At 32.6% G+C, this 24871-nt stretch overlaps 1 protein-coding gene across 1 annotated transcript; it reads left to right on the forward strand.

Moving 5' to 3' along the window:
• Window positions 1-6755: 6755 nt before the first annotated feature.
• On the forward strand, window positions 6756-20653 carry LOC119083089 (the record flags this gene model as incomplete). The annotated part of the gene is made up of 9 exons (XM_037192708.1): window positions 6756-7849; window positions 13077-13185; window positions 18742-18895; window positions 18956-19082; window positions 19428-19673; window positions 19735-19970; window positions 20038-20203; window positions 20316-20365; window positions 20424-20653. Coding segments are annotated over exons 1-9 (1354 nt in total), but the record flags the coding sequence as incomplete, so codon positions are not given.
• Between the last annotated feature and the right edge of the window lie 4218 nt (window positions 20654-24871).

Genomic DNA, 24871 nt, shown 5'->3' on the forward strand with positions numbered 1-24871 from the left:
TTCTATATAAAAGCGTTGTCGATGCTTTTCGCTTATTTTGGACATCGTTGTCGAAAACAGATGACTAGCCTATCAAGTGCAATTCAATAAGAGTTAAGTATAACTTTCGTCACTACACAGAATAGTAATATAGTTGAGAATACACATATACATCCTTACACAGATAAAAATATGGACCTAGATCTTAATCTTTTTGGTATTAACAGTACGCGACCGAATCTTTTTTTAGAATTTAAATTTGATCCCCTCAGGGATTACTTGAACTTATCCCCAAATTATTAATCCCGAGAGGAATTAAATTTTAATCTGATCAAAATGTTATTTTTAGTGCAATAAAAAAATTCTAACGCTTCCTACTTGCACTTCAGAAAAAAAAATTGAAAAAAATATTTTTTTATCGGATATTGTGTGTACGTTTTTAGCTAAACGTCTGATATTTTTTGTGAATCTGGAATGAGAAATGTTTTTATTAAACAGAATGTGTTTTTTTTATTTACCTGACGAGATTTGAACCCGGGACCTCCTGCACTTCAGTCTACGATCTTACCACTGCTGCAATTTGTTCTTAATCCCAACGTGGCTTATTGTGAACCGTTGTTTCAAAGAAACTAATTCCTCGTGGGATTAAAATTGGGATTAAAATGCAAATTGCCAGATGGCAAGATCGTCACTTTATACCTCGATATTTTTTCATGATTTTCATTTTTATATTCTTCTGTAGTTTCCTTACCATTCTTTATAAGTATTTAACCATTTAAATTCAAAAATGTCTGTTTTTCCATAGTAATGTGAAATAGTTCGCTGCTAAAATTGGCCTTACTGCCATTTTCAATCTAGAATACTCTCTATACTATCTTTAACAATATATATATTAACTGGTAGTATCTTTACAAACCGACTTAAAATTTCTATTCTGAGCCTGGTATTGTAAGGCAGAATAAACCATCGGTAGTACCATTGAAACATTTTAACACCAAATAAATGTCCGTTTCAATTAATTTTTCTCACATAACCATATCTTGTTCGTAAATCGTGTTCGAACTAAATTAACACAAAAGTGTGATTTCAAGATGATTAAATTATAGACGGAAAATTCTAAGCAGCAGTATCATCGTTCAATCCTCAATATTATTGTTTACTACTTTTAATCACTGAAAGAATTAAATTTTTTCAATTTCTGGCGAAGATTAAAAATCTAATCCCGAAAGAATTACTTTTTGAAAGTAATCCCCTCGGACCTAAAAATTGTAATCCCATATTTTTATCTGTGTATATGGGCGAGAAATTAATTTAAAAAAAATCAATTTTAAATTTTATGAATCGAAAATAGTTCTATTGAAGTTCTTAATTGTCGTTCACACTCCAAAACACACAATTTCTAGTTGTTTCATATGGGGGATAGAGATGATTCCATGTCCATAAACAAATAATAATGTGATCAAACAACACTTTTTAACATATCATTATATATACACAGCATTTTATGGCTTTTTATATGAGAAACAATAAAGTAGAGTTGATTACAGCCCTGACTGACTACAATAATAACGCTTCGAAAGAAATCCTCCTATCTACACCCATTAAGCTAAAGGGTAGACATCAAAAGCACATTATTTTTCTGCTTTTATCATTATATTCGCCCATGAATACTGCAACATATATTTATTCATATCTCTACATCTACCCATACAATATAAGGTCTCTGATATTTATGTTATTGTCAACAGATATAATTCAGATAAACATATTTTCCTTATTGCGCTTACGTTAGTTGTTATTCATCATTATACGCCCATTTGTAGAAATTGATTTCAGTTGTTATATAAACAATGAAGGACATTACCATCAAACGAGTAGTTGATGTTAGTGATGATATCCGATACGTTTATGTGCGAGGAATAAACACAAAGGAACTAATTACTTTCGGGTACGGGTGTAATAATATGAGCTCTAAAATTAAATAGATAAAAATTTAAAACGTTAGTCATGTCGAAATGGAGTAGACTATCAATTATTTTCACAGAGAAATAATTTGCGTATCCCTTATTCGTTCTGCTGAGGCTTTTATTGACTTGATACATTTTCGTTAGAGTGAATGATTGAGGAATAATTGTTACTTGGTTTTACTAAGAAGTATGACAGAGCGGACAGAGGGCCTTAGTTTTTTTAGGTTTGAATTTCCTATTTCTCCCCGAGGTGAACACATAATTTTTCAATCGTACGTGGTGTGAATTTTTATCAATCGGTTTTTCCATATTTTAAAATTAAAACAAAGTGACAGTTGTACAGAGAAAAACTCTTGTTTAACCCAAAGAGGTAAAAAAATAAAAACACTTCTCATCTGAAGTGTCATCAGAGAGAGCGTCAAAAAAACGCCACCTTCTCACCGCATTTGAGTGTAGAAAATGAGTTTTACATGCTACATGCGTCGACTACTTTTCATGTTTCAAGCACTTCTTTCGAAGCCCTCAGCATGTAAAATCCGTTACATAACTCGGGATAAAAATGAAAAGTCTCGTTTTCGTGTGTTTATTGACCTCGGCTTCGCCTCGGATCAGCAAAATTCACACGAACACTCTACTTTTCATCTTTTTATCCCTAGTTACGTAAAATACTATAGGCACGCTCAACGGATGAAAAAAAATTGAGAAAATGTTTTTAAATGTCAAAATTTGCGACAGAGATTTTTTACCTTTTCAATTGTTTTTGGTATCCACATTTCCAGATTAGTTTTCTTTATTCGTTGCTAAAATCGTGTTCAGATTACGGAGAAACGTTTTAATGCAAATACAATCTTAAATAGCGCAAACATCTAAGCATGTTATTTAATGTTCAACAGTGTGTAAACATATGTAAATAATTCAATAACCTTTCCGTTTCTAATTTCTATAGACGTGAGGCACAACCTCTATCTACATATTTGTTATGCTGATTATTTTAACCCTTTCCTTTTATGTGTTGGTTCTGGAAATGGGAATTGAATTCTTATTGAATATGAATGTGTGTTACTCGAAGATCTGTTGTCGCATATCGAATATATTACCCGAAAACTTTATGCGAATTTCATTTTCGCACACTGTTCACAATTCAAATAGCAGCTTTATATATATGTGAACGATATGTGAGACTGGAAAAAAAGAACTATGAGTTTTATCGAACATGTCTAGAGAGTTTTATAAGCATTGAACATATTTTTATTGAGTTATAGGAGCAGGAGCATGTGTATCGTTCAAGGTAATATTATGTACATACGTTTTACTTTCACAGAGGTAACTTATTCCATTAAGTTCGGCTTAATGTTTTTGATATTACAAATGTACTTGAAGTTAAGCAGAATATTTATTTAATCCAAAGTTTGTAAGTATTTTCAAGAAAATAGAAACTAAGTTTTCCACTTGATTGAGTCGATGGACTGTATAAAATCTATAACATAGCGAATGGGGAAGAGTTAGAATATTTCGTATTACTTCAGCGTATCACCAACTCATAATCAATTTTTTATTTTCGTAATAATAAAATAATAAAACAGTTTTTACGACTTTGTCATGAAATTTTCACATAATACTCGTATACCTGAAACCCATAATATTCATGAAGTGAGTTGTTTCTGTCATAGACATAATATTTATGGAAAAGGTAAAAATACGCCTACACAATATGAACAAGGAAGTTATTCGATTCGGATAAAAGCAGAACTGTTGAACGCGTGTATCAATATTATGAAGTGATATTGTTCTTGTTCTTACTGAACGAATATTTATGTATAAAAATGAAAAATATTTCGACTTTGACTTCGCAATATGAGATCCAAAAAGATAGGCATGAACAGTTGTTGCACCTAAGTATTTGGAGCACTTCTTCGTCCCTTAAATACAAATAAATAAAACTCGGTCTCATGGACTGAATATTCATTTAGTAAGAAAATGGACCGCCACTTCATTTGGCTCTACTTATGTATTACATGGTTACAGCAATAACTATAATCATTAGGGTTTAGCGTTAGCGTTTAAAGTTAGAACTTTCCGTGCGCAATGACTGGCATTTTTTATCTCTTCTAAATTGGCATGATAATTACTCTTGTTGGGAATTTTACATTCACTACAAAGGAAACACTGAGACTTGGGGATGCTGTCCCCAATAATTACGTTTATTCTCCTCGTTTGTACAATTGAAACTGACTTTTTATTTCCTTTCTTTCTGTTCGTGTCCACTATGATCTCGTTCATTTCAATGGCATTATTGATCAGGATTTCCGCGAGTGTTTATGAGATACAATTCTCAACACCTAGAGACCTTAACTATAATTTGATGTACTTTGAAGCTTTTTGTTTTTATCATGACAAATATCGAAAAGTATTCACCACTAAGATTTTGTTTTAAAATTGTAATCTTCGGAAGCTCTTAATCTTCCGAGGTTCCTGTGAATGGAAATTGAGATAATCGTGTTATAGCTTCATTTGTAGGGAATTGCAAATGCTATCAAACGCATATAAGATTGACGCCAAATTTTCTCCGGTTGTAAACCTGTACGCATTATTGTCGACAAAATTGGCAGGAAAATTCAAGCAACGAAAAGATCATTTTCGAAAACTTTTACAAAATAATGATTCAAATTGTTTCTACTCGTTAATACAGGTAATGAATGAACATTTGCTACAAGAGTACATCTGTTAAAAACACAGACATCTAAATCAGCGAACAGATCTAGGCAAATGTGTCCACATATATAAGGAGGATTTATGTTAATCCAATGAAGTACAAGATTCTTTAACAGCTTTTTTTAAATTCTTGGAACGAAAGAAGTAACAGAATCGATGTTGATCTAGTGATAAGCTTGTCTTGTCTTTTGTGAGACTTTAAGAGTTATGGTCGAATTTGAAATTATTTCGGATTATAGCGAAACACAGTTTTTACAGTTGGCTACTAAATTTTGATTTCTATTGAGCATAAAATACACAAATCAAAATTTGAGCAAAAGATTTTTCCTAATACTATAAACTACTACTTCAGCAACACAATCATAAATCCAAGCATAAATCTTTAAGGGTAACAAAGCCTTTAAATTTGAAATTTTCAAGCATAGAAGTTTATCTCAATTGAAACCAATGTTCCAAATAGAATGAAACTTATTCGTTTGGAACATTAGATAACAAAATCACAAACATGTTCTATGTTCAAGTAACTTATAACTCCGTCAACATGTTATCTATGAGCATTGTTACGACTGTAACACACTAATACGAGTATATTGAATGTATAGCTGGTTACAACCATGTCATGATTATTGAAACAATCATTCACCAACAAAAATCGTTTTATGATTTTCACAAATTATCCCATCGTAATTTATGAGGTATAGCGTAAATATTTGAATTGTGTAATATATTTAGACATATGCTTGCTGATCTGCAAACTAACCACACTCCACGAAGCAAGAAATATAATTATCTACCTGCGTACGATACGTATTTATGATTTAATTTATATGTTCTATTGTATTACAGACTCTTGAGCGATTATCATAGATACGCAGACTCTCGAGCTTGGTTACAAACGTTCGAAATCCTTTAAGTCACGCAACAACCAACAACATTATTCCGGTATATCGGAGAGCATCTGTTGAGACTATATGATGAAGCACATATATACATTAGGACACCATATAAGCTTATTATTATCGTTATGTATAATGTACGCTGTGCATATAATGTGTATACATACCAGTATAGAGGAAAATCAAAATGAGTTTTAGTTTACATTTACGGTGTGTGTTATATAATAATAATTTTGTAAGTAGATTTACTGCAAAATGAGATAGAGTTTTTCGTTAAGCTTATTTCGGTAAGGTGTTGCCTTATAGAATATTTACAACATTTCGTGGTTTTCATTAAAAGATTATTAAAGAAAATATTTTCATTTAATGAAACGTTTCTCCATAATATAATAAGGACTTTGTATAATTAGTTCCGCAAATTCTCTTCCATTCCTTCGAAGGTCGATCGTGCAAACTTATTTGGTATTCGAGTATTGATTTCGATAAACTTCAGAAACATACAGAAATAGTTCCAGATTAAACGGAGAAGAAAATTTATATTGGTAAAACTATTGACTGCATTATCAGTAGTATTATGAATCAATATAATTTCCAAAGTATTTTCATTTCAATTATAAATAAGTATCGAAAAAACCTTCAAATGGTCCTTCGATTACTGCTTAGTTCCACCAAATGTTTTAAACGAGTCACTCTACCTGCAATATTTTTTTTCCAAATTTACGTCACTTGGAAAAGTTTTCCTTAATTTATTCCACTTCCGACAAAAGACGAAAAGAAAATCAATCAAACATTCTTATTTGAATATTGAATATCTTCTCGAATGACTACACTCAATGATGAGAAAAAAAAGTATTTATTACAGACTTACCCTTCGTTTGTCCTCACTTTATCAAAATGAAGAGAAACGGAACACACTCTTCCGACTTATGTGCATAAAAAAAATCCTATAAACATCTAAAATCCATTTGGATTATTATGTAGGTGGGCTGGTTTATTCATTCCGTAGCGTTTACATTTTAATGATGGGTTCATTTATAAATAGGAGCAAAAATGTAAAAAGCTTTTTTTTCAGTTGCCAGTGAAACCATTGTGTTATTATGGTCGATTTCAAAATTTTCTTCTTCTTTTTTGCTAAATAATTCACTTTCTAATATTTTTCATTTTCGTTAATTCATTTTCCTTTTTTTTCTATTTCATTTTCAGGTGCCATACATGCGTCACATCTGTTGCTTCTTCCATCATATATACGAAATTGTTTATACAACTTTTATATACCATCATGAAACACAACGGAGATCGTTAGCATAAAATCCATTGAATGATGATGGTGGTGTTTCCTATATTTGCAGTCGAGAAAAAGCATCGGTGTTCTTTCAGTGTACTGTGTACGACATATACACATAATATACGAATGGAAAAGGAAATATAAAATTGCTTTAGTTTGTCGTTAAAATGCTATTTTATATAATACGCAAAATGTCAAAGTTTTGAGAGTTAGTTAAATATTTGTTGACTCGTTGTAAGTGTCTATACGACTTTCGTTGAAGAGTTATGTGGTGCGGGAATGATGATAACTATATGCCAATTTTCATTTGAATAATTGATGATGGGAAATGAATCGAATTACATCCGAAAAGTCGATCCAATATTCGTGCATCGGTTAAGATAAGCAAATTGTTGGTTTTTGAGTGTGTTTGAATTTGGAAAATTTTCAAATTAAATAATAAAAATTCGATAAATGATAAATTTCAAACGGAGAAAGAAACGATAAATAGTTGCAAGCACACTGAACCATATCGATCGGTAAACGAGAAAGTGAAACCATTAAAATTCCATAAACATTAATTAATTAAATTTAATCGATTTTTATTTGTGATTAATTGAGTGCTATATCAATAATATGTCAGTATTAATTCAAAAGAAATCATTTATCAAATAGTGAACGCTTGGTGTAGTGTTATAAACAGTATATGGTGTCATAATATTTATGTTGAACATTTTTTTTTTGATTTACATACCTTTATACATACATAATATATATCATCACTGTACATATAATTTTTAAACATCAATGTTGCTGTGAATTTTTTTATGATAAAATATCGTTATTTATGTTATTTTTATACAAATTTTATTAAAATATACACACAGAAAGAAAACTTTTCGCTTTACAATCTCCTATCATCACTTGGACAACTAAAGAAAGTTCACAAGAAATTTTTTTAAGACGGGAAAAAAAGAACTCACATCCTAATCAACATGCTGCCTACAAACGTGATGTCTTTCATGAAAAAGGTACGTGGTTATCATTATCAAGATTTTCTTTACAATTTTAGAAATTTGCATTTTCTTTTTGTCGAATTTATTTTTTTTTTTGGCGCATCACTGCCTTTCGTATGACTTATGAATGACAATAATTTTTGGCATTCGTGTGATTACGCTCATAAATTAAGAAAATATTTTACTTTGTTTTCCTCTCAGAAACGGCAAAAAAATCATCAGTATAATTATCGGGTCTACTACTTCTTTTGATGTCTTTTGACAATTTTCAATTCATTGATTCGAAATCTTTTACTTCATATTAATGCATTTTTGCGATTTAAAATATACAGTGGAGATAAAAGTGAAATTCAACATTTTTACTGATTTGGAAGTTGTTGTGGTTTGTCTATGAAATACTAAAATAAAAAATCGAGATTTTCATTTTCTAGACAATCTTTGTGTGGAATCATATAGAAACCACAACAACTTCCAAATCAGAAAACTTGTCGAATTTAACTTTTTTCTCCCTGCATAAAAGGTCATATCAGTTAGAAATCGTCGTTTGTTTGGTCGTCGTTCTCGCTGACAGATGAATAGCTATATATTTCATTCGACTCATCCCTTATTTCAGTAGAATTTGCGAAATTTGAGACCGTAAAATGATTTTCTCATTAATTTTAAAATAAAAATTATTCTACCCAACAAGACTGATTGATAACAAATGTTTAATATAATAGAGCACACTTTTAACTCATTCTTACCCAATTATTGATTTCTCACACAAACCTTTCGTTTTCCATTTAAATTTACTTCGATATTTGGTTAGTGCTGTGAAGCATTTTACAAACGGGAAATGTTTTCCTTTAGCCCAACAAGGCCGCAAATCGATTTATTCATTTTGCCTATCAAGGTGAAATTTGAAATAATTTCGTTACGCTCCAAATTTGTATCTAAATTGACCATGTGAGAATATAAACACTTGAGAGAATGAAAATAATGTGGAAAATGAACCTTAACTGTCGTTACAGAAAATTAATGCATCCATGTCACATATCACATTTTGTAGCATTTTGTTTTTAAACAACATTTTTGTGAGAAAACTTGCTCATATTAGTGTAACCTTGTCATGTTGTAAATGGTCTTTGTTTACAATATAGTAAATAGTATGTTACACTATAATGAGTTGTAACACAATACCTGCGACACAACCTGAAAATTATGCTCGAATACAAATATTTAGGAACACTGTTAGTGATAGAATTACGAACGTAGAAACGCTCATTTAACTCAGCATATTTATGTTCAAAAGGGTCTTTTCAAAACAGAATTACGTTATCTTTCATCGAAATGAAGTTGAAGGAAAAGAAAATATTCGTTTGGTAAATGGCGTTTTCAACAACCCCAGGTTGTTTATGTTTACATATATACGTATATACAACTGTGACGTTTAATTCGATTTTTTTTTCGTAAAAATAACTTCCAAAGCCGTTTCGTTATTTCAATATTTACCAAACATCGCAATTCCAATACAATTTATGAATGGAAATAATTAGAAGTTTTATAATAATGTACAACAGAAGAAAAAGAGCTTACGCTGCAAATGCTACTCTAATACATTCGTCGTGTGTTTCGAGAACACGTTCTTCAAAGGAAACGTAGCATGACGAAGAATTGTCGTTCTCCGCAAGGTGAAAGTAAACTGTGTTTTGCGTGTAAAATATTGCATAGCTTCCACGTTTGTGATGGCATGAATGTAAACTTAAGGATATTTTATTATTTGTTTATTGGACTATTATTGCTTTTCACGTTGACACAATATGTTAGGTATGACATCTTCGATTAACTATTTCTTTAACTGTTGTTCCAAGTCCAATATCCAAACTTATATCTAACATTTGTACGGGTACTTGTATAATTGCCATGGAACACTAATGCTTACCGTGTATGGTCTCTTTATTTTATTGGGAAAACTTTGGTTTTTGATGAATAATTTAACCAAAAGGAACTTGCTTAATGGACGGTAATGATTAATTTTTCCACATAGTTTGTAAACCAAATGGTTTGAAATGTTTATCGAGGCTGTTTCCTGATATTATATGCTGTTCATGTGTATGTACGTACATATATCGTAGGCTTCGTAGGTACTAATTATTAAGTAAACGGATACCAATTAATTAGATATGGTTACAATATTACGTAATCCGACAGAGAATTTTACCTATTCATTTCCTTGTTTTGATTGATGCTTTCACATTGTATCGAGTAATAAGCGAAAGGGGAATACGATACAATAGTTTTCGTATGTTTTAAGTTGAATGAAAGGAAATTGAAATTTATGAAATGCGTCTGTCGTTTGGCGTGGCTTTTTTCGTATATAATTAAGTTCTAGGTGAAAAGCCCAACATTTATTTCGGAATTTTAATTTAATAGTTATTTATACAACCGAGTGATAAATGCATTTTTAGGCATTAGATGTGTAGATTGTCACTCGAGGCCGCAGGCAGAGTCTGACAATACACATCGTGTGCCTAAAGAAGCATTTCTCATCGAGTTATATATAACTTCAGCACCCATCAATTAATTGCGCTAAAATTCAAAACCAACAAAGTTTATCTCATTTTACTTTAATTAAAAAAACTTTAACATGACCAACTCCGTACAGAATGCCTGTATTGTTACCTGCATTTAACTTATTTTTTCTTATCTTAATTTATATTCATCAACAGAAATGAATTACCTTTTAAAAAGCACAAACTTTGCCACCACCACCACGAGCGTAAACAGGAAAATAAGGACTCAAAGATTTTATAAACGAGATATGACAATTATTCTGTACATCGAATAAAGAAGAATTACATAAAGGTGTCTGATAATTTGATATTCTATGTCCTGCGTACTGGTGTCAAATTTAATTACTATTATTCGACGACATAGCTATTATTCTTATTGGGCTGCGTGCAACGTTTTCGGGTGGTTTGTTGTGGAGCTCCTCAAAATGTTCGGTTCATCTATCTATTTGTTGCGGAGCATATAAGAGTCTCACCATTCGTGGTTCGCCTCTCTCCTCTCTCTTTCCATCTGATTTCACTCAGACCAAGAACTTCCAGCTTGTAGCTTCTGAATTCTCGGCAGAGTTGAGCAAGTGTTGTGGTTTTCAGCAAAGTCTGCACATTTCAGGTTCCAAATCGTGTCCGTGTACGTAGGCTAAGGGTCTTTGTCCGTATCCGACTCTATTTGTTGGTGTTTCAAGTGTTAGTTGATTTTCAGTGTAGCGGATTAGAAGTCCATTGCCACCTAGTCTAGAGATGTAGGAACATCAATGTTACGTATCCAGATCCGCTTACGCCCTCTCCATTAAGACGTGGCCTAGCAACCCGGAGGGATTGCTTACCGCAAGCTTTCACTTGGTTACTCACGCTTCTAGGGAACACGACGGGGACGATATGGAGTGGCAGCTACATGTATAGCGAGTGCTCAGACCATTCGGTCTTTTGATGCTAGTTATTTTCAAGATTTCAAATCTTTTACTTCATTTTTTTAAACATGTATTTTGCTATAAGAGCGAATTAGTCAGAGTTTGTAGTTCATTGTTATCGCCGTTATTGATAACAAATTATATCATTGTTATACACTAATTGACTAATGTTAGTATCAGATAAATGTGTAATTGGTATTAGTACATACAACTAGTGAGTGAATTCGCGAAAGTTTATGAAAATTCGCTGTGACATTTTCACTTATGTTGGACTTGTATCTATTGCCATGTTTTATGATGAAACAAATTCAACGGTCATATTGAATTCCAATGGCTTAATTGAATTTCCAACCCGATTTCATTGAATTTGAGCGATTTACTGAATCACTACGTTATCATAATTGAAGTCAAACTTCTTTTATATTAAAAATGCCTTTGTTTCAAAAAACATTTTGCGAATTCATAGCAATAATTTTTATTAAAAATTTGACTCTGCCGCTATAATACTAGAAGGATGGTATCCATATCCATCCATACTTTTCTTTTTTTTCTTTTACCAAACTGTTTCTTTATTATATTCGCCTTTCCCCACAAATATCTTTTCTCATCTTTCCAAACGACCAAAAGCCGCTCTGACATTTTCGTTATTCCGTGCAACGGTTTGAAAGTGTATTGTTACCCTAAAATCCTTCGTCGATTTTCTTTATTTTTTGCCTCTTACACGAATCGGTTAACCCATTTCCAGACAGTAATAATATTATTATCTACACACATCTATCTCTTAAATGATATATATTACATAGTCGTTTCGTTCAGTGCCCTTTCCGTGTTGTTAAAAAGGGAAATTTTGAGAGAAAAAAAACTGTAATTTTTTCATGAACACTCTTTTTTGCTGAGTGTCCCAACAACTTATTATGTATAGATTGTAGTCAACCAAAATAAACTTTGATTCGGATTATGGTAAAATACTGAACGTGTGTCTTTTACAGCGTCTTGCAGTCAAAAAAAAACAATTTTAAATTTTGAATCACAGCATTAGGCAAAACGGTATAGTGTTGCGTGATGTTGGACTATAACACTTATTTCACTGGTTTAGGGCCACGGACATAAAATAAATGCGTACAGTTCGATAAAAATGTTTAACATTTTATGAAACATTTTGATTGTAAACGTGAGGGTTAAAAGATTTTTATGATCTGCTTTTCGATTATTGTAACATTTGATTTCTTCAGATTTTATGGTACATTTAGCGATGAATTTATGAGCCTAATATCACCCTCGAAAATTAGCATTTTTACGTTCTATGTGATATATGTTGCGGATTTTAATTCGCAATTTTTTCCAATAAAAATATTTCGTATAATACAAGTGCTCATCATACTAAGCCATAGCCGAGAATGTAAAATTCTTTCTGTAATTATACCCTCACAACATCGTATACAACAAACTGATCAACATGGTAGGGACTCAACATCTTCTGATAAACTTTACCGAATATAAATTTCGACCGGCAAAATTTGGATAATTCCTTTTCTAATTTAAATTTGAGACCTTAACCTTACTGAAAATATTGTGATGTTGAAACTTTTGCTTGTAAACGTCCGACATTATCACTGAAAATTAAGACAATGTAAACGAAAAACGTTGTACCTTTCCGTTATTAAAAACCATTAAACCGTTATAATCAGTTCTATTCACAATCATTAATATGTATCTTCAGTCCTTAGTCTAAGTTATTGCCTTGCGACGTTGAATTTAATTAAAAAATATATATTCGTTTTCCAGATGGTTGCTCCGGAAGACGCGCCAGCTCAACACACTCCAGACAATACGGGAACGTTTGGTAAATTAAAGCAGACATTATCGTCGTCATTGCTGACGGCTCAAGACAAAGGTAATGCTAAAATTTTGTTCGTTTGCGATTTTTTTATGCGTATTCTCCGAACATTTTTTTCCGTCATATTATTTCTTCTACTTCATCATTGTTTTGTTTGAATTTAGGAACGCTTTAGGAGAAATTAATTATATGTATGAGATTGTGTTGATAATGTGATGAAAAGGGTTGTTTATTTTCTAAAGGATTTATTAAGGCTTTCGTGTATTTAATTTTGGAATAATGGCGGCAATGTTTTCGCAAAAAAAATATATATTCAAAGTTTTAAAACATAAACATATATTGAGTGATGTTTGATTATGAATTTTAAGCAAAGTAAATTTTCGAATTTTTTGCGTTGTGCCACCATCATCTGAAATTTTCATTAAACGAGATTAAATTTTATCGTACCAAATACCGTTCTGTTGCAAACACTGATTCTAAATTTAATTACGAACGGCCGTAATGCGGACATATAGTATCGGTAGCGGGCGAATTATAACCAAGGGATTAATTAACATACTTTTTTAGCACCTGTACGCAAAAAAAAGTTAGACATGCTGGTCTAGTTTTCGATCATTTTAGTCCTGTTTATATACAAAGCAGGTGGAGAAATTAACAGTTGATTTCAGTGTATTGTTGGTTGAACTATTTTTAGAAACTTGGAAGGTTAGACCATATGTTCACAAAATTTGTCGCCACTCTTGCCCCTGACAAGCATCTGTACACAGGAATTTAATGGAAGTGAACTAGTGAGTTTTGGGATCAGCGGGATACTCTGACTGGCTCTTTTGACTTGACAAATATTTTTGTTATTTATTTTCGTTATCGGCTACGCGTTTTAAATTGACTAAGACAAACGATCAGGCCCTTTCAGTTGATTGTGGACATTAATGTAATTTTTAGACGATTACGACTTGTACATAGGCACCACAAACGTTTTTATAAATTCCACGAACGACAATTGTAAACATTTCCTCGTTAATTCCGAGTTGTTATTCCCTCAAGACCGTTGCCAATGTGCACGTTAAAAATGCCTTAGAATAGATTCACGGGTATTTGCACTATGAGTGCTCGTACCCTTACAGTGAACGACATCTCAAATGTCTCACTGTCAAATTTTTCTGAGAATTTTATTGTGTCATTGCAAATTCACAATGACATTCTCTGAAAAAAATGACAGTGAGACATTTGAGATGTCGTTCACTGTAACATGTTAACTATTCATTTGCAATGTATTCCTATAATCGATTAAACTAACCTCGAATCAACTGTGATTCAATAATAATGACATGTCGCTACAGTTTCTTCGTTGATCGTACAGTGTAGAATGCAATGCTGATCAAAAATTGATAAGATACCGATATAGTCCATGAAAAACCGTATTCGTGTCTAAAATTTCTGTCTAGTCGGTAAATGTATTTTCGGTGAATAATGTTACATTGGTATTTCACTTATTAAAACGAATATACATCACAAAATGACACACCAGTTTTCCATCGATATGAATGAATACAGTTCTCCAAATACCTTCTCGTAGAATCATTAACTAGAAGAAATTTTTCATTTAACAAGCTACTACAAAACAAATTGCCTTAAGTGGTCATTTTTCATTCTCTACCGACGTTTGATGCTAAATAACACAGCTTACAGTATTTTCGAACAAAACTTATATTTGATTTTCAATCAAATTTTCGCCAATATTATGTGGAAACAAAATAAGTTCAAACAAATATCGTCTCCCTCAACATTTCGGAGCGGTTTCTAAGACAATCAGAAACTTCGCCTGGGGTACTTAAAGTATGTATATGTAGCTTGACAGTTTGGAGATTTAGTCTTTCTGTAACAATATATTCTTTCCTTCCACTCTTCGATTTCAATGAATAAATTTATCTAAACTTAAAGCCATAAGTTTAAAAGTATTTGCTCCAGTTCAGCCTTCCAGCTGGTCCACAAAAGTACACGACACATATAGTGATTAAAACAATCCATAGACAAGGTACACTCAATATCTTTGCCACGTTCACGTCATCTATGTGCGTACATAACACGATCAATACCCTGTGCAGCTTGGGGCTTGATTGTTTATTGTGTGTTTGTGGACCAAAATGTAGATTTAGCTGGACCAAAAATCTGCAGGAATTTATGACGATAACGCAGTCGGACGTAGTATACAAATATTTCTCAGACATAATCTCGCTCATTGTTATCTGTGTTCGACAGTTAACTTAAATTAATGATACAAGTTCCAAAATACCGAACGAAAATATTTGCCCGTGCTTTTAAAGGGATATCTATTCTAGAATGCTCTTACATATAACATTTACATTTTCCAATTTTCCATACAACCATTTTCCGGTAATGAATCATTAGAAAACTTACATAACCGCTATATCGAATATCTGCAGGTATTTTGGTGTTAAAGCAAAAAAGACTTTGTCAACCACTGAAACTCCGCACTAGGCTATTATTTCATCTAATTTTTATTTGTCGAAAACTTTAAAAAATGAAGTGTTAACATTTCAACCACATTGTGGAAATTGTAACCGAAATAAATTGAGCGTTTCCAACACTATGAACGTTTTTCTAAATATAAATTACTTCCAAAGATACAGAGATACAACAACCGAAAACAACTAAAAGTGTAACGTTTCCGACTTTACATTATCTCTATTGCACAAACTAAATTGCAATCCTTCTGGAGTAGCGAAACGATCATAAATTTCAATATTATCTTCAAAATACCACACAGTGCCATTCATTTTGTGCTGAAAAATTATTGGATTTAGTAGAAAAAAGTTTAACTTCTCAATGGCATATTTTCAGTGATATTGTGGGAACTGGGAACTATGGTAAAAATTTGTAATTCTATTTTAGTTGCAAAAATTTCCGAAAAAAATCAATCAATGTCACTTTAATATGAAAATACATGCAGTATGGAGGAAAGTTAGACGTACCGTATTCCAGCCACGTATTAAATTGAACTTTGTTAAAGTTTACTTCTCGTAGTTTTCTTTATGAACACTTTATGATATTTATATTAGGAAATGTGCTTCAGATTTTTAAATAAATTTCTATAATTCTGTACAAGTAGAACACACAGATTATCGGATTTCTACTATACCGCCAAGGATTTGGTATACTTTTTTTACCATAGGGTGAAAAAAGCTGATCAAGACATATTATTGGTGTTTCCATTTTGTTTCACTAAAACGCAGTATAAAATATTCAATTTGTTAGGCATTAAACATGCCGGTTGCGAAATGGTTGCTTTACCGTAAGTTGAAAACGAAGAGATGTCGTCAATATCCGTTTTTCCTGGAGTTCATAAGGCGTTTCCTCAGGATGATGAGTTAACAAAGTAGTTTACTATGCTGTTACGTAGATATTACTTTCGTTGTAATAGTTATTTATACAATCGAGTGATAAATTCTTTTTTAGTCACACGATGTGTTGTGTATTGTCACATCTAGTGCCTAAAAAAGCATTTATCATCGAGTTGTGTACAACGTTTTTCGGAATAAAGGCAATCGAAAGTCATACTTTTCGTCACTTGTTGCGAAAAAATTGTTTTTCGACATTCCAGGAAGCTCTCAGTCTGAATCATCTGAATATTTAAAAAATTAAATGATTTTTTATCGACAAGATATTGGGTATTCGGACAATGAAATAAACGAAATGTAATTGTATGAAAATCAGTATCGTGTATTTGCGGAGGGAGATTTTGAATATATTGATATTAATAGGTACTGTCTCCAGAGAAGTTTCAAAACATTAAATAAAACTTTTAAAATGAAACAAAAAATAAAACTGAATTGTATAACTTTCCTTGCGAATACTTTACAGCCAGTACTCCACGAAACTCTAATACACGAGTACGTAAAGCCGTCACATTCTCAAAATATATTAAAAATACGCATTTACGTAAAACTTTGTAAGCCGATCTTATGCAAACATTTTACACAACGTAACCGCTCATAGTTTCGAGGCGAAACCTTTAATCTTTCGGGTTAACCCACAAAAAACACAACCAAAATAAATCTTTATCATTTCGACGTCGATGTCGACACGTTGTATTATAATCCCTTTTGTTCGGGTGCTAGACTTCATACAATATTAATAATGAACAGATCAATGAACAGTTTAACGGGTAGCTTTATCGTGTAATCAAATCGGAAGTAATATATAAAGAGAGTACAAGAAATTAAGGTATCTCGGTTGGTTTTAAATTATTACTTTTCGGAATTTGTTAATTATAAGGCAGCCTTTTCCCTTCTTTTCCATCAACGTCGGATTATCGTTATAATAAAAACGAACCGAATCCGAATTATTGGGAGAAATCATTTATAAGGAGGTTGCCGAAATATGAGTTTAGCAACATTTCGTTGCGTAAAAGTTCGATATTATATAATGACGAATATTTGCAGATGATTATTTGGATATATTATGATCTCAAGTGAATCCAAAGAGGAATACAACCGACTTCTGAAGATCGACTTTTATGAGTGGAGTGAAACATTGTATTGAATTTTTCTCGTTTCATCAGCAATTAACTCGTTTTTATTGCAATCTCTTTGTAATTTCTTCAGGCCTGTGATACAATGAATGAGAAACCCTACAATTCAATCCAAGTGTGTTGTCTATCTTTACAGTCGTTTATTAAAATTTCGAAAAATACGCCAGCATGTTTGGGTTCTTATACAAAATATTGCTTTCTTTACATGTATGCCTCTTTGCGTACCTAAATCTAATATGTCTAGACTTCGTTCAGTGACCGCTCCTCAACAGCTATATTATGTTGAATTGGTTTCTGACTAACGAAATCAAAGATTTTTATCTAGAAAACACAACCAACGTCCCCTTTCATAAACAGACTTTTTTTCGGTAGGCAGGATATATTGTTTTCCGAACGTACGTACGTACATATAGAAGGCTTTCACATTTGGTGTAATATAATATCTGCTCGCAACATATCATCGACTGTGTTCTCTAAGAACACTTTTACGGCATATAGATAGGCTCAGCTACTTATAATTTTTTTTGGTTGGGTTGCGACCCACCATGAATAAATAAGGTGTAGTGGTTAAGTATCGTTCAACGAGTTTTATTGTTCATGCAAAAGGATTTTAATAGAATTGTTCGTTTTTAACTTAATTAAATAGCAAACAAACACCGTTTCTGATATCGTCGCATCCGATATAGTCTCATAATAGATTTTATTACATAAATGTGAACTTAGCACCAAGCACTCAATTTTATGAGTAAAATTTGCAGAAATTTATTTTGTTGCGATGCCACATGCACTAAGTTTACTTAATTCATTGTCACGTTGCAGCATTGTTACAAGGGGTATTAAGAGCAATCTACTCTACGTGAATAACATAAATATAACAGAGAACAGCCATGTTCGGTTTACCTTTTATTTAATGAAATTTTAATATCACTACACACCATTTCGTTGGTGAATAGAGCGCGGTATCTGCGAACATTCCATAGTTGCTGCTTCAGTAATCGAATTATCTTCATAATTCAACGCTTTAGTTACAATTTTCATGATGAATTTCAATTATCCTGCAGTAACAAAAATGTCACCCCGACCATCACTCGTCCCGGACATAACATCCGACACAACAACGGCAACAACAACAAATGAATCATTAACAGTACATGCACAGCAGCAGCAAACTAATCAAAACAGTGCTCAAAAAGTTGATCCAGCTAAGCCGCCGAGGTAGATTTTGTGTATGCATGGCATAACTATATTTTGAATATAAATTTTGATGAATTTTAGCCGAGCTGGTGCATGTCGGGTCTGCCTAAAATCGTTTAAACCGGACGATTATAGTAAAACATGTATTGAATGTGAACAGCGCGTTTGTGAAGATTGTGCTACTAGCTATGCGGAATTTGAGGATCCGGTTAGTACCGTTTTGATACATATGTTTAGATATTAAATGTTGTTAATGGAAGGTAATGGGTTACCGAGAAAAACCATCAGGAAAACTACAGTGCTCTTGTAACTAGCTCCTCACACAACATTATGTTGAACATGTAGCTATCGAAAAGTAATTATCTCTTAACATTAATGACTTTGTAATGGTTGAGTACCCCATAAATTTAGTTACACAAAGTGCGAAGAATTGTAACAATAAATTTAAATCTTCACATTATTGGACATGGGCGTTAATCGATTTTCAGAGTGTTATATGCACGAACATGAACAATATGTATTTACATGCAATTTTGTATTTTGCAAATTGTAGAAAACATGGAGATGCAGTGTTTGTAAACGAAAAATGGCCTCACGAGTCTGTATACCACAAGACTCAACGGATTCTATGTTAGATGTTCCTGTCCTAGAAGCATTACAACGCCGTCACTCTGATGTTAAATTAGGTTCTAGCGTACAATTGTCAACTGGCAATGGGTTAGGACTAGCACCACCGCGGAGTCCAGAACTAAGACGTCACTCTGATGTATCACCGGCCTCTTTAAAAGAATTAGAAAAAGTAATTCGACGAAAAGTTGATCTCCTTTACCATCTTTTGATTAAACTTTTTTTGCACTTAGCTCAAAGGAACGAAAACGCCAAATGATGAATGGGGAAAAGGTCGGAGTACGGCTCCGAGCAGATCTTCCAGTCCACCGAGAAGAGGTGATTTTGATATACCTCCGATTCGAATAGGATCTAGACGACAATCACGTGTAGCTAGACAACATAGTTATGATGATGAAATTAAAATTGCTGGACCTGGGGGAGGTTCACAAACAGATTTAGGCCTAGGAATTCCATCAATACCAAGAAGGTATATAGGCATTTATCAATTTTATTTTGCTTTGTATTCTGTTACACGTAATTGTGGTCTTTAATAGGGCATCTGCGTATGATGTTTTTGCACCCGGAATTTTGGCTGCAGCCGCACAAGCTGCAGCTCAGGCAGGCGGAGCACCTCCTTCACGAAGAGCATCGTTTCGTATTGCTGCTACCGACGATATGCCACAGAATGACAATTCTCCCAGTCCGGATAATGGAAGTCCAGTAAGTGACGACTAAATTTCGTGAAGCTAAATCTCGTCTCTAAGAAATTATTTTAAATAAATCTCAAAACAATTTTGTACTTAATAACAAATGTTTATGTTCCCTTTTCAAGGTTTTAATGGTTGAAGAAGACAGACGAATGAGAAGAAGAGGATCTCAACTGTAAGTAACTATTCGTCATCACAGTACTTTACATTACTTACATTATTTACTTACATAGACCTGATATTGCTGCACTAAGAGATAGAGGCGCAATACCAACAAGTATTAATTTAACACCGACGCCATTTCAACCACCAGCTTTGGAGGATTTGGAAGCGCCTCGACGTCAAACATCAATGGATGGTGAAGCTATTAAAATAGTCATCCATGATGTTGACTCTGGACCGATATGTGCATCTAAACGACGAGTGGTACTAAGACGTGATCCTACCGATAAGGCACACAGAAGTGAGTACAATCATATTATTAGATATAAAGCTAGTGATAGAGTAGTACAAGGACCCGACCCGACTCATTCCATATTGATATAATACAGCTTTTCTTACTGACATGAACATTGACAACAACTTTTTATAACAAAGGCTATAGAAATATGTAAAACACTTTTTTCCCAAACTTATGGAATCAGCATCGAATGCACTAAATCGAATGTTTAAAACAAACACAGTAACGGATATTGTATGATATATTAAGAAACATTTTTAATAAATGAAGTAATATATTGAAATGTTGATTTCATAAAATAATCTAGTACTTCATTTGTTTAGGAAAATGTATCTTTCCTATGTAAGACTAAAATAGCTAAAGTTTTACTGTTTATTTTTCTCGACAAAGCTCTTAGAGACATAAAACATGTATTTTGATACCAACAACAGCATGAAAGCTTTCTAAATAATGTCAATCAATGAGACAATTCCGAGAAGTAAACCTTTTTGTGTACCATGTTTTTCGGAAATTATTTTGTTTACTGAAGAAAGATGTTTAGTGATAAAATAAACGACAGTCCAAGGCTTTAAAACTTTATACCATTGCAAATGTTGGAACAAAAGTTTGTGTTTATTTCGTATCAGATTATGATGTGCGTATTGAATAGGACACGAGTTCAAAGTCAAACTGAAAGGCTTTTGATAATGAGATTTAATTTAAATTTGATTTTATATAATTAACCGTAAATTGATTTGAAAATTAACTCTTTGTATTCCGTTGCTATGGGATAGAGAAGAATGATTACACTTACGGAACTAAACCTTTCACATGGATGATATAGTTAGACTCACTATAATGTTTCTTATTCTCAATTCCAATGATCGTTGCCATATTTTGCTATTGTTGGGTTGTCCTTTTTCATGTGTGAATGTGAGTTTGGTAAGACTTGTGCGGGATTGACTGACGCTGTGATGTTTGAATCCTTATATAAATAAGTTGGTGTTGTTTGACAGTTTCAGGGTCTTTTCTTCGTTGGTAATGTCTAGAGTAGGGTGGGTTCTATACGCTCATTGTGTAATTGAAACAGTAGTAGTACTGCTTTTTGGGACTATTTTTCAACTTTTTCTCGAATACACACAGCTTTAAAGTTTTATTTTTATACATCGGCAAATATTCAGTTATCGATACCATTCTCGTTGGTCGGGTTTAGCAGAATGGCAACGAATTCTTTTTGTAGATACAAAAAAAAAATATCATTTGAACGAGCATTAATCCGAAGAGTTTTAAGGTCTATTTTTAAAAAGGATTCCTGAAATAGCCACATTTCAATATTCGGCTCGTGTTTTAGTGTGGAAACGTGCCATCAATTAGTTGACAGTAGTCCAGTACTCAATATTTCATTTCACGTACATCTCTCGAAGCATGTGATGTTGTTGAAATACATCATTATACACGTAAAGTATATTATCTGGAATTAATTTAGCCATCACCATCACTACATAACAATAGACTCGACTCTATTTACTCATAGAGTCATATATGGATTCATTATACGTTCGTTGTGGATATAGAGTGTAAGTTAAATAACTGCCACTAAAAAGATTTATGGGATGGTATATTGAACGTATATATCGATAATCTACATAATGTATATACGAACCTGTTGCTTAGTTGAATGTTGATTCCTTCACGGAACAACGCTCTTATCTATGTCCCTAGGGAGATATATTGCCTCGCATAGGTTCTTTGCAGTCACAGAAGAAAAGTATAAAAGAATTGGTCAATTATTCATGACATTTTTTCTAGCAGAGTTGGTTTTATTTATATAGAAATTTATTTCCATGGATTTATTAATGCTTAACCGAAGCTTTCAATATTGAATTCTTATACTTTGTTGTAGAAAATATTAAGTGGCTCTCATCAAGATAAAAATCCGTAGTAAAGTAGTTAATAACAATGCTATAGGTTTATTGCCTTACCTCGTAAAAAGGTAAACGATATCGCGGTATATCGTTTTAAGTACAAAATTCGAATTCATTTCTTTAACGGTCTCTTGAATAAAAAGTGCGGCAATTAAAATTTTTACGGCGATCTGGATACCGAAAGCGTCAGCAAAAATTCCGGGATTCATATATATTAATTTGGGATATTTCATGAACACTGGAGACAAATGCCTTAAGGATAAAATTGACTGAATTGACTTAATTTATTTACGTTGAAAGATTGGTTAATACTAATCGTTTCCTTGTCCTTCAATTAGAAAAAATTAGCGATAACCTCTGGCTGTTATGTATCAATGCAGGAAAACTAACGCATTAACATCAAAAACTAGGTGTTACTTGCTTGCGTAAGTTGAAAAAAGTACGAAAATTCGAAGAATATTTTTACATGCCAGCGCGCGGTAATTGCACTTTACATCACTGTTTGTGACTGTGAAAAGTCCTTATCGGACGCTAGTCTCTGGGTTTTCTAAATTTTCCCGCAGGTACGTAACATACTATTACACACCTTTTATGTATGTAAATGAGTTTTAAAGATCTCATCTGATACTGTCTAGATGAACTTTCTGAAAGTGACCTATTACCAACCTATGTCATCTGTTACAGACAACGATGACGACAATGAATGATGAGGTTTAAGTAATGCTAATAGCAAAATATTTGTTAAAACTAATGAAGTAAAAGATTTTGCATCAATATATCAAAAGAAGCAAAAGATTTGATTTATCTACTAGTAATATGCTTGACTGCTTGGAAAAGCTTAAGCTTAATCCTTTCCCAGTAATAAAAGTTTGTCCATCAATAAAAAGTAGTCAAAGAATCAGTGTGTCAAATGCTTAAAGTCACAAACTTAAACTAGCACCTGTAAGATTTTTACTGTTTTTGATATGGAAAACAAGAGTTATTGTTGAGGCAAAAAAAAACAAATTTATTGCCCAAAAAACAAATAAACTTTGTCGGCATAAAAACACCATCAACTTTTAATAGATTTTAGCATGAACTGAAAACCGCACACAGTTCCACATCGGAATGTTCGTGATCGAAAATTTCATTTCAACTATTTGTTTTCAAATTAATAAATGGTCGATTGTAGCATAGTATATATATATATGAAAAGTGAGAGTCATGATTTCGTCGAAATTTATTCATGTAGATATATTTATGCACAGAAAATGTGATTTTCACAATATTCATACCACGGCAGAGGTAAATCTAAATTCGAAATTGGATTTTTTTGTTGCCTGAATCGACATAGACTTACAATTCAGAATTTTCGTTGAAACAAAAAAATTGATAGTAGGTTTTAAAATGGATGACAAAATGAAAAAAACGTGAAGGAAAGGTGATTGAAAGACAACCTTGAACTGGGGCAATCAAACGTGACTGGTGACTGATACAAAAATATCTTAACGATTTTACAGACAACGGACCTATAACTGAGAGCTAAACAGTTTTTTTCCCGACCGAAAAAAAACATGGGGATAATTTTCTTATCTTCTGTATTACCTTTATGCGTCACCATTATAGGCCCTCTGCAGATTGAACGAATATACTTTGGCTTTCTTATTCAATATAACATACAAGATTAGCCCCACTTGTACTCATTCCATGTATATGATGCCTAATAACCTTATTTAAAGCTAACGTATTGAACCATCACTCTAACCTTGACCCTTGAAATGAGTTTGCCATACAATCCAGCATAAGGAACAATGCCATAATATTCCATTCCATGTTTAGTATTTCATATATGCCTCACCTTACCGATCTAAGTACTATTTATGTTGTATGCAGTAAACTTTTTCTTGATATTATACGAGTACATTTTCACACAAGTATATAGAATATAACGACGTATTATCAATAGATAGATGGAAGAAGTAAGGTGAAGTAAAGAAATCGATATGTATGAATTTTCGAATTTTACAGCGCTTCCCATAAAATTCTATTAGTACAGGTAAAGAATGTGACAAATGATGTTTATGAGAAAGTCGACTGGTATCTTTTATACCAACATTTTTGCTTAGAAAGGTCAAAGAATGTTTTGATGGCGTTTTGGAAACATAAATATAAGTTTTCACTTAGGGGTGTTAAGTAGCACAATAAGATTACTTGTATAGACATCAAACACATTTTGAGGATTCCGCTGAGAACCAGTAAAAAAGTGTTAAAAAGACCTGTTGTTCCAAAATAAAATTGTCTACATATTTTTCTTTGTGCCAAGTGGGATTGGCTTAAT

The sequence above is a fragment of the Bradysia coprophila genome, unplaced genomic scaffold, assembly GCF_014529535.1.
Source record: "Bradysia coprophila strain Holo2 unplaced genomic scaffold, BU_Bcop_v1 contig_560, whole genome shotgun sequence".
NCBI lineage: Eukaryota > Metazoa > Arthropoda > Insecta > Diptera > Sciaridae > Bradysia > Bradysia coprophila.